We start from the raw sequence: 10,409 nt of genomic DNA, 5'->3' as shown, positions 1-10,409 counted from the left end.
AGGAGAAGAGAGGAGAAGAGAGGAGAAGAGAGGAGAAGAGAGGAGAACGGGGAAAAAAAAGCCCTCATGTTTCTATCTACCCATCTAGCCTTTATCAGAGAAGCTTCTTATGGCAACATTATGGTAGCCTGGATGAAAATGGCCCCCATAGGCCCACAGGGAGTAGCACTAATAGGAGGCGTGGCCTTGTTGGAGGAAGTGTGTCACTAGGAGTGGGCTTTGAGGTTTCAGATGGTCAAGCCAGGCCCATTATCTCTCTCTCTCCCCCTGCTGCCTGCAGATCCATATTAGAAGTCCTCTTACACACACACACACACACACACACACACACACACACACACACACACATGATCTAAGGCACACACACAGATGAAATCAAACAAAAAAATCACACATAAAATCAAATACACAAAAGGAAGTACATGGGGGATGGGGTGCATGGAGGAGTGCAGAGACAACTCAGCAACTGAAAGCATTGGCTACTCAATGGCTACGTGCTTCTGCATGCTTTAATCCCACGACAATGGAAGCAGTAGCAGGTAGACTTTTATGAGTTCAAGGCCAGATATGCCTACATAGTGAGTGCCAGGCCACACAGGGCTATACAGTAAGTCCCTAACTCAAACAAAGAAAGTTTAAATCTGACCAGAAATAAGAAACCGTCAATTTTGTAAAAAGAAAGAGAAAGACTTGAGGAATAACTGAAGAATGGACAGAATTTTACATGTTATTAGAGAACTATTGTTGATTCTTTTTAGATATAATAATGACAGATATCTAGAAAAATATTTTCAATTTTTAAAGATGCATGGCAAAGTACTTAAATGTAAAGTAGAGTGTTGTTTGTGATTTTCTTTAAAGGAATACAGCCAAAACAACAGTAAAATAAAAAAGGAATTTAAAGGCAAACCAAATACAGCAAAATGTCAGTGGGATGCAGGTGAGGCTCTCTGAGTCTGGCTCAGAAGTGAATTCCCCACTCCTGTTATCCCACCCACTCAACTTCTCACACAGAAGAGTCTGCATCCACTTATCAAGACTTGCTAAAAAGACTTAGTAATTTTTGTGGGGATCAACTTTATTCCTTTTCTATTTGTAAGCACTCTCCTCCAACTTCAGGCTTTCCCAACACCACCTAGTTATCACCCAGAAGTGAGAAATCACTGTTTTCCAGAAACCAGGTCCATCACCTGCACTGGAGGTCCCAAAGATTCATCTGTCAAAGCCCCAAATATGGCCACTGCTCTTTGATGTGAGATACCTGCCACACCTCCCAAAGCATGTCTTACCTTTCGTGTCCTGCATGACAATTGAGCTATACTTTAAGAAGGTTATCAGCAGATTACTGGTCTGTACATCTGCATCCAGTGAGAGTTCCACAGAACTTATAACTGGAATAGAACAAATGAAACACTTAGCCCAGAACATATTCCACCTAACACTTCTACCCACATAGCCAATTTGCCAACAGGCAAGAAAATGACTAAATAAGATTTTCCTACAACAGAAGGAGGACCCAGTACTTTCCATAAACCTTTTTGCTACTCTTACTAGGCCTCTAGAGCCCCTCTACCCCATACTCCCCCAAAGCCTGTCAATTTTCTTTCTCACCTAGTACAGGAAGTTGTTCTCCTAACATCCTAGAAAAGAATGTTGATCCTATTCTGGCCCAAGTAATCAACAGTTCAAGGTTCTCTGAGAGAGACTGTCATTTCTAACTAAAGGAAAAAGTTATACTGAACATAAGTGAGCTTTACTTTTATGAGTCTCTCATTTAAAATAGAGTTCTTCCAAATAAAGAGAAATTTTGCTCAATCTTGAAAACAAGTCTGAAATACCCAAGATGAAAGGAACACAGGCTGAGGAAGAGCAGGCTCAAGCTCTGCCCCTTTGGAACACATCCCCTAGGAAGGGAACCTGAAACACTTATCAGACAGAAAACAGGGGAACGCCACTGACTAGCACCCTGGAGTTGGAATTTACATGTCCAGCCTCTGTTTGCAAGAGAGGATCCTTTTGCTTACTCAATCCCACCCTCTGTGAGTCATGGCCCCAGAAAACAATGGGAAGTCAGACCAGAATTGACCTAACCACAATAGCTTTAACTTAAAGCTCCCAAGATTCAAAGACTTTAAATTAGAATTAGTCAGCTTGCTAAGTGTTTTAAATGTCTAAAACAGAAGAATACATATACAAAAAGAGCCTCAAGATGGCACAGAGATGTTTGAAAATCTAGAGCTTTCTGTTATATTTTAAACTATAAACACACTGCTAGGTTTGGGGTATTAGTCATAATATGTATTCATAACCATCATGGATCCCTCTGGAGTTATTACAATGAGTACAGAGAACATTTATTAACAATGGGGAACACTGTGCATTTTGGTTCCACAATACACAGCAAAAACAAACTTAGGAAAAGAAATTAGCACGTCCAACCCTTGTCTCTTTTCCCATAATTTGGCCACAAAGAACAAATACAAGATAAATTTATTTTTGTATTGAAATATTAAAATATTTCCTAACCAAACTGAGCTACAGAGTGAGACCCTGTCTCAAACACAAACAAACCTAAAAGGTTTTAATTCATGTTAGGTTTACTAGCACAGGCTATCATCTCAAATCAGCCATTCTTAACTCAAAACTCATAATCATTCCTTTGTTATCTAACTAATAAGTGGAAGTTTTACCTTACTCACACCCAGTGATAACTAGAAAACTCTCTTACATAATATAGTAGAAATATAGAGCTATATGTATTTTTAGTTTACCAGAAAGTCCTCTCATGCCAAGGCGGAGTTGTCAAATGTCAAGTCTGAGCTGCGAACAAATGTTACAGCTAACTGCTGGCTTTTAAAAATAATAGTGCCAGTGACATACCTTTAAATATAACTGGGCTACAGAGCAGCACTATAATTAAAGACCAAAAATTAAAAATAATATAATATTTAGGACCCCTACAGAAAGTAAGATAGGGGAGAATTAAAAAAGGACAAATAAAATAAAGACAGAGTCAAAACCCTCACAAATTAAAATCTCCTTCTTAAGCAAGTTTCATTTCTCAATTGTTAGCTTTATAATTCTTCCCAGTAGCTTTTGTCAAGAGAGGCAGTCATCTGAAAGTGGGTTGATCTTCCCACTAGAACACTAAAGGCTCTGTGATTGTAGGTAAGCACAAATCCTGCCATTGCATAATCAAGTGTGTGGGTGAAGTATTCACAACCAACAGTTTGAAAGGCAGTGCTCTGAAGCATCCGAACCCCAACATCACATGGAACCGAGATATATATACACTCACACTCACAATCACACATATATGGCTTTGGATATCCATGGTAACTAGGCAAACTTCATCCTTAAAGAAGAAGTACAGTGTTTCCATTGGTTTATCCAATGACCTGAATAAACAGACGGGCAGGCAATTCTCACTACGCTTCTTCTCATTAAGATATTTTGGAATTTGGCTTTCAATTCTAAACAGATCCAATTTGCTGTCATAGATCTGGATATCAATGACACCTCTGTGCCATACTTACTTCTCTGCTGCCTATACTGCCTAAAATGCAAATGTACAAGGATGTTATAGAAATGTAGGGCTGAGCTGAGCAGTGGGTGTGCTCACCTTTAATCCCAGCACTCTGGAGACAGAGGCTGGTAGATCTGTGAGTTCCAGGCTAGCCTGGTCTACAGAGCAAGTTTCAGGCCAGCCATGGCTACTCAGAGAAACCCTGTCTTGGGGTGTAGGGGCAGCTACAGTGCAAAAAAACAAACCTTGCTAATTAGGTGCAAAGCACTGGTTAAGACTGGAAAAGAACTTCAAAGAAACAAAGAGGGAGGGGCACACAAAGGACCATGCTGGATTTCTTAACATTTTCAAACCATTGCTAGTGCTGTTGCTGTTGTTGAGCTCACGTGTTATAACATGCATATGAAGGTGAGGGGCCGGCTCCCTCTCCCTTTATGCTGATAGCTAGGGATCGAACTCAGGTTCTCAGGCTTGAGAGCAAGCGCTTTTACTCACTGGACCATCTTGCCTATCCCAAAGTTGGCTATTTCTTATATTCATTACACAAACAAGTTCAACATTTGATGAATAACACCAAGTATTAAAGTATATATATTTTTAATTGTTTCAGACAGGGTCTCATAAAGCCCAGGTTGGTCTCAAACTCACTAAATAGCTGAAGATGATCTTGAACTTCTGATCCTCCTGCCTCCACATCCATCACCATGTGCCACCATGCTGACTTTTATAAGGTGCTGGCAATCAAGCACTCTATCATTGGGCTACCACCTCGGCCACATATTTATATAATAAAATAATATATCTCCCATGAGCCTCTCTAGCAACCCAAGAGTCCTTGCAGGACAGGCATTAGTCAGTGGTGCAGTCACTTTCAGTTCTAAGACTATCTGAGGAGGACAAACCAGGCTTATATTGTTTCCTGGGTTGTGTTTGATTGTTTGGGGCATTTTAAGACAAGAACTCTTTATGTACACCTGGCAGTCCCGGCACTCACTATATAGACCTGGCTAGCCTCAAACTCACAGATTTCTATCTGCCTCTGCCTCCCAAGAGCTAGAATTAAAGGTGTGCCACTACCACAACCCTGGCTAGTAATTTTTTGAGATGTTTCATGCAGCCACGGCCAGCCTTGAACTAGTTCCTACAGCTGGGATTACAGGTATACACTACCACACACAGTTTTAAATAGTTCCTTTTTCTTTAAAAAAAAAAAAAAGATTTATTTAGTTTATTTATATAAGTACACCATGGCTGTCTTCAGGAATGCCAGAATAGGGCATCAGATCCCATTACAGATGGTTGTGAGCCACCACATGATTGCGGGGAATTCTACTCAGGAACCTCTAGAAGAGCACTCAGTGCTCTTACCCTCTGAGCCATCTCTCCAGCCCCCTTTAAGATTTATTTTTAGTCAGGTGGTGGTGGTGTAGAACTACACAGAGAAACCTATCTCAAAAAAATAAAAAATAAAAAGACAGAAAAAACTGTATTCTTAGTATTTTTAAGTGTGTGGGTGCCCCCACCCCCTACAGGGCTGAAGTGTTACATTCTCTGGTAAGTTAAAAACAGTCGAGAGCTGCCTGATATGGGTGATGGGAACTGAACTCAGGTCCTCTGTAACAAAGGTGTGTGCTCTTAGCCACTGAGCCATCTCTGCCGCCCCACATGTTTCTTACACACAGAAGAAACACTCCATTCAACTATCTTTCCAAATTTTTCTCTAGAACTTTGGAGTCTAAAACATATCATCACATGTTTCTTTTTTTCCTTTCTTTTTTTTTTTTTTTTTTTTTGCAGGGAGGTGCATTGGTGACAAGTATTTATTTATTTACACCAAATGCTGCCCCCATCTTCCCCTCAGAGTCTCTCGCTCATCCCCATGCCTCTGAGTCGGGGGGCGGGGGGGGGGGGGCTCTGAGCATTCTCCAACCCTGGTCCATCCAGTCTCTATAGGATTAGGCACATGCTCTCCCACTGAGGCCAGTCAAGGCAGCCCTCTGCTAAATTTGGGGGGTGGGGGGAGCTTGGTACAGCCCAGGTATGATGCTCTTTGGTTGGATACAGTCTTCTATGTCACCTGGGTTGGTTTCAAATCCCTGTGCTGAAAGTGGTCCTTCCATCCCAGACTCCCAAATGCTGGGAATACTGGGCATATGACACAGCCCCCAACTCAAACAAATTCTTCCTTTTCTTTTTCCTTTTCTTTCTCTTTCCCATCTTTCTTTTCCTCCATCTTGGGGATTAAACCTAGGGCTCATGCATGATGGGTAAGCATGCTATCACTAAATTATACCCCCATCCCTTTTTAAATTTTAAGTTGACCCAGTAAACCAAGCAGCCCTTAAACTCATAATTCTTTTACTTCAGCCTCCAAGTAGCTGGGATTACAAATGTGTATCAGCACTAATTACCCACTTACACAAATTAAAAGGATAATTAAAAGAATTAATAAATATATTCTTTGCTCAACACAGCTGTGCTTAACCCTATAAGATCTAGAATCAGCCAGGCAGTGGTGCCACACGCCTTTAATCCCAGCACTCAGGAAGCAGAGGGAGGCAGATCTCTGATTTTGAAACCAATCTGGTCTACAGAATGAGTTCCAGGGCAGCCAGGGCTACACAGAGAAACCCTGTGTCAAAAAACCAATGAACCAAAAAGAGAAAGAGAGAAAGATCTAAAATCATATTAATCAAGAACCCAATAATAAAAGTGGTGGGCTCACCGTCAGAGGAAGGTGGTGTAGTCCCAAGTGGTGTGACTGGGGTTGTAGGAGTGGGGCTGACAGGGGTTGTCACCAACCCCATTTCTGGATGGCTCTGAAAGAGGACACAGATGGGTAAGAAAACAGAATGTCTACTTCTCCGGAAGTCTCCTCTACTAAACATGGTTTTCCAGAATCAAACTGAGACTGGCAGCTCACTGCGGACCTGTATCTAGTATCCTGAATACCTGATTACTATTAGTGTCTGCTGAACTAACAAGAAGCACTGTGAGTTAATTTTCATTATGAAATTTGGGTTCCAGTACAAAATTTTTCTGTTGAGCCATATAAATTTTTTAAAAACCACACAAATTATTCAGAAGTATGGACTACTTTCATGACCACAGAATTGATAAATAGACATAAGTAAACCAAGGGAATGCTAGGAACCATAAACAGTACTCTTCTGACTACAGCCTTGCTGTTCCACATAAGCAAAACAAAAACAAACACAAACAAAAACCCAAGACCATGTGAGCCAGGAAGACGGCTCCAAGGGGAAAGGTATTTCTTGCCAAGCTAATAACCTGAATTTGGTCCCCACAACCCATATGATAGAATAGAACCAACTCATGAAAGTCATCCTCTAACCTCTACATGCACCACACTTAAATAACCCCCAACATACACATAAACAAAATACATAAATGTGAGGAAAAATCATGCAGGAGTATATAAAGTGTCAAGGCAGAGGCAAAGAAAGACATCTAATGTGGACAATATAGATGGCCACTGTGGTCTTCCTGGCTACCCCAACTGAGAGCAAGAAGCTCAGAAAAAGCCTTTCCCTTTCCCATAGCTTTGCCAGTCCCTCATCTTTCTCATGTCTTCTAAAGTCATTTATGGAATTTGATAGACAAGAAACCTGGCAAGAATAGTAGATAAACTTTCTTACATTATCTTATAAAACTAATAAGAGTCCAAAGCGCACCCCAAAACAGTGAATTGTTTTCAAAACACAGCTTTATTTTTTGGTTAAAATTCTACTAGTAGATTACTTTAAAAGAAATATACACACCAGGCATGGTGGCATGTGCTTTTAATCCCAGAGTTCAGGAGGCAGAAACAGGTGGATCTCTGAGTTCAAGAACAGCCAGTCAGGCCTACCCCATGAGATCCCAAAACAAAAAAAAACAAAAAAAAAGGGTTGGGTAGGGTAGGGGATAAAGAAACAAACTTACATATTTTAAACAGTGTGCATTAAGATAAAAACATTTCTGCCTTTTAAGATAGCTTCCATGGGCTTCAGTCCCAGCTTGATTTAGTCCCTTCCTGTGCCAACTACTGAGGATACCCCGTAGGCATACGAGCAAGTATCTCATGTCTTCTTAGTTTCAATGTGTATACACTATTTTGTCTGTTAACAGCTAACACATTCTAGTTAGAAAGCTTTTTGACTTTTGGTCTCTGGAAACTGATAAGATAATGGCGTAAGTGACCTGGCCTATAGAATCCCCAGTTGTAATTCCATAAAGACTTAGAAAAAACACAGACTAACAGAAAACTCCAAAAACTACACAGAGCAAATAATCCCAGCAGACCCTAATAGGTAAAATGTAGTAATCTCAACTCTTTCAAGGGTAATAGAATCAGCAAATTAGTCCAGCACTAACTTTGCATGCACCAGTTGAACACACTCACGTGAGGACAGCACAAAGCATAGGCAACTGCTGCAACACTCTGCTACTACCACTGATTAACGAAAAGCTGAGTTTACACAAACACAGCCAGATGGGGTTTTAATGGAATGAACCTATGTGTGAAATTCAAGGGGAGGGCTGAGGATACAGCTCAGAGAAAGCATTTGCCTAATATGTACAAGGTCCTGGATTCGATCCCATAACATCACAAAAACTAAAGATAAATAAATAAAATAAAAATTGAAGGAGAAAGGGATGCTGGGGAAGGGGGTCTCACTTTGTAACCCTGGCTGTCCTGAAACTCAGAGATCCACCTGCCTCTCTCTCCCCAATGCTAGTATTAAGGGTGCAGGTCACCACACCCAGCCATGATTGGGGTTACCAACCTGAGCTAAAACTGTGATGAAGTTTCGATTTAAATGGACAGCTTCATAAAGTGCCAGAAGAATGGCCTCATTGGTTCTAAAGAAAAAGAGAACAAATCAGGTTTCTTTTTAAAGAGTAGATAACGTGGAACATTATAACCATTATATAACATTATATATATAACATTGTATAACATTACAACCGTCAAGAGCTCCTCACTGTCAATCCCTCCTTTTACCCTTTGGACTCGTGCAAATGAACACAGTTGAGAACCTGAAACCCTGGGACCAGTTCTGCCCATCACTACCCAACAAAACGTGGAAGAGATGGATACCCAGCCCTCAGTCACTTCATTCCAGAGACCTTAACACTCAGGAGGCAGAAGCAGGAGGATTACTACAAGTTTGAGGCCAGGAAGATTTATACAGAGAGTTCCAGGGCAGCCAGGATTACACATAGCCACATCAAGTCTCAAAAACTTTTTTTTAAGATGGGGTCTCATGATGTCCAGATCAGCCGCAAGCTCACTAATTAGCAGAGGACGTTTGTGAGCTCCTGCTCCTCCGACCTCCACTCCAGGAGGACTGGGATAACAGGCATATGCCAGTCACATCCAGTTTATTACATGTGGATGATCAAGCCAAGGGCTTCATGCATGCAAAGCAAGCATTCTACCAAACCTAGTCTCTAAAACAAACACCTCTAAAAACTCATTGATGCTTAAAACTCAAGAAACACTTCACAAATCATTAAAAACTTTTAATCCACAAAATGTTGACAAGAGGTTACGTTTTCTGCTCTCATATTCAGCAATTGAGAGCCCACACTCAAGCCCAAGTACTTACTGTACTGAGATTTTCTCATGGGCGTCTGCTATGAACATGCTGCCCACCTGTGGAAGAAAAGAGGAATAGCAGGTTTTATACAGGAGGACAGGAGAAGCGCTCAATCCCTAAGAACTGAATCCATGAAAAAACAATGTTTCTAGTAGCACGGAACAAGGAACTCTGGATCATCAGTCATCCTTTGAGAACTGTAAAAGACTTACAAGGAATAAGTGTAAAAATGAGATGCCTCCTAAATCATCTAGCCCCTCCGTGTGTAAGTCTGTAACAGTATCAAGGGACCTGTCAACCTAAATATTCTAATCACTGTATGGTTCCTAGAAGCTGTTTATTTGCAGTCAGAAACTAACTCAAAAAGAATTTCGAGCTTGTCCTGAAACCTACAACTATAATCCGAAACTCAGACGTTCAAGAGCAGTCTGGGCTACATAGGGAATGGCAGCCAACCTGAGCTACAGTATGGAAACCTGTTTCAAATAGAAATAAAAGAAAATAATTATTTAAACTTCAGAGAAAGTAGGCTGATACCAATTATGAAAAACCGGTTTTCTTTCAGATCACAGGATTTTAACTTACACATGTCAGGGAAAGTAAATAAATGACTGACACAAGCTGCCTCTAGTACACTTTGAGGAGTCAGATGTGGTGCACACCTGCAGGCTAAGCACAGGAGGAGAGGAAGTTCAAGGCCATCCTCAGCTATATAACAAGTGCAAGGCCAATCTGGATTTCATGAGACTGGGCCTAAAAAATTGAAAATGTCTGAGAACAATCTATCTAATTCACATAATCAAGTATTAGTGTAAAATTCACATTCTATAGCCTATGAGACCCTTCAGTGATTTATGTCTTAGAGTTAAAGCATTTATAAGATTCTTTTGAAATCAGACTCTTAAGAAAAAGGGTAAGGATGCATAGGCACCAGGAGACAAGCTGCCTGGGGGAGGAACAGCTGCTGGGGTAAGAAACTTGAGAAACTCTAAGCTCTAGGGCACGTACACTATTGCCCCCCCCAAAACAGGTTCCAAATTTGCATATACTTTAGGACCCACTAGTTTTATTTATCTCCCCATCTTTTCTCTCCCTTTTTATACTTTTAATTTTTTTAATCTTTTTTAAGATTGATTTTATTGCCGTGTAGTGGTGGCACACACCTTTAATCCCAGCACTCAAGAGACAGAGGCAGGCAGATCTCTGTGAACTCAAGGGCAGCCTGGTCTACAGAGTGGATTCCAGGACAGCCAGGGATACAGAAGTTTCAAAACCCT

General features: G+C 40.9%; 1 protein-coding gene across 1 annotated transcript; it reads right to left on the bottom strand.

Moving 5' to 3' along the window:
• Positions 1-1,261: 1,261 nt before the first annotated feature.
• LOC114615793 (armadillo-like helical domain-containing protein 3) lies at positions 1,262-9,188 on the bottom strand (the record flags this gene model as incomplete). Its single annotated transcript, XM_028761418.1, has 4 exons — positions 1,262-1,391; positions 6,252-6,345; positions 8,317-8,392; positions 9,142-9,188. Coding segments are annotated over 4 exons (347 nt in total), but the record flags the coding sequence as incomplete, so codon positions are not given.
• Between the last annotated feature and the right edge of the window lie 1,221 nt (positions 9,189-10,409).

The sequence above is a fragment of the Grammomys surdaster genome, unplaced genomic scaffold (genome assembly GCF_004785775.1).
Source record: "Grammomys surdaster isolate TR1022 unplaced genomic scaffold, NIH_TR_1.0 148571, whole genome shotgun sequence".
Taxonomy (NCBI): Eukaryota; Metazoa; Chordata; class Mammalia; order Rodentia; family Muridae; genus Grammomys; species Grammomys surdaster.
Note: the sequence above shows the minus strand (reverse complement) of the source record. Positions and strands in the feature narration are given on the sequence as shown.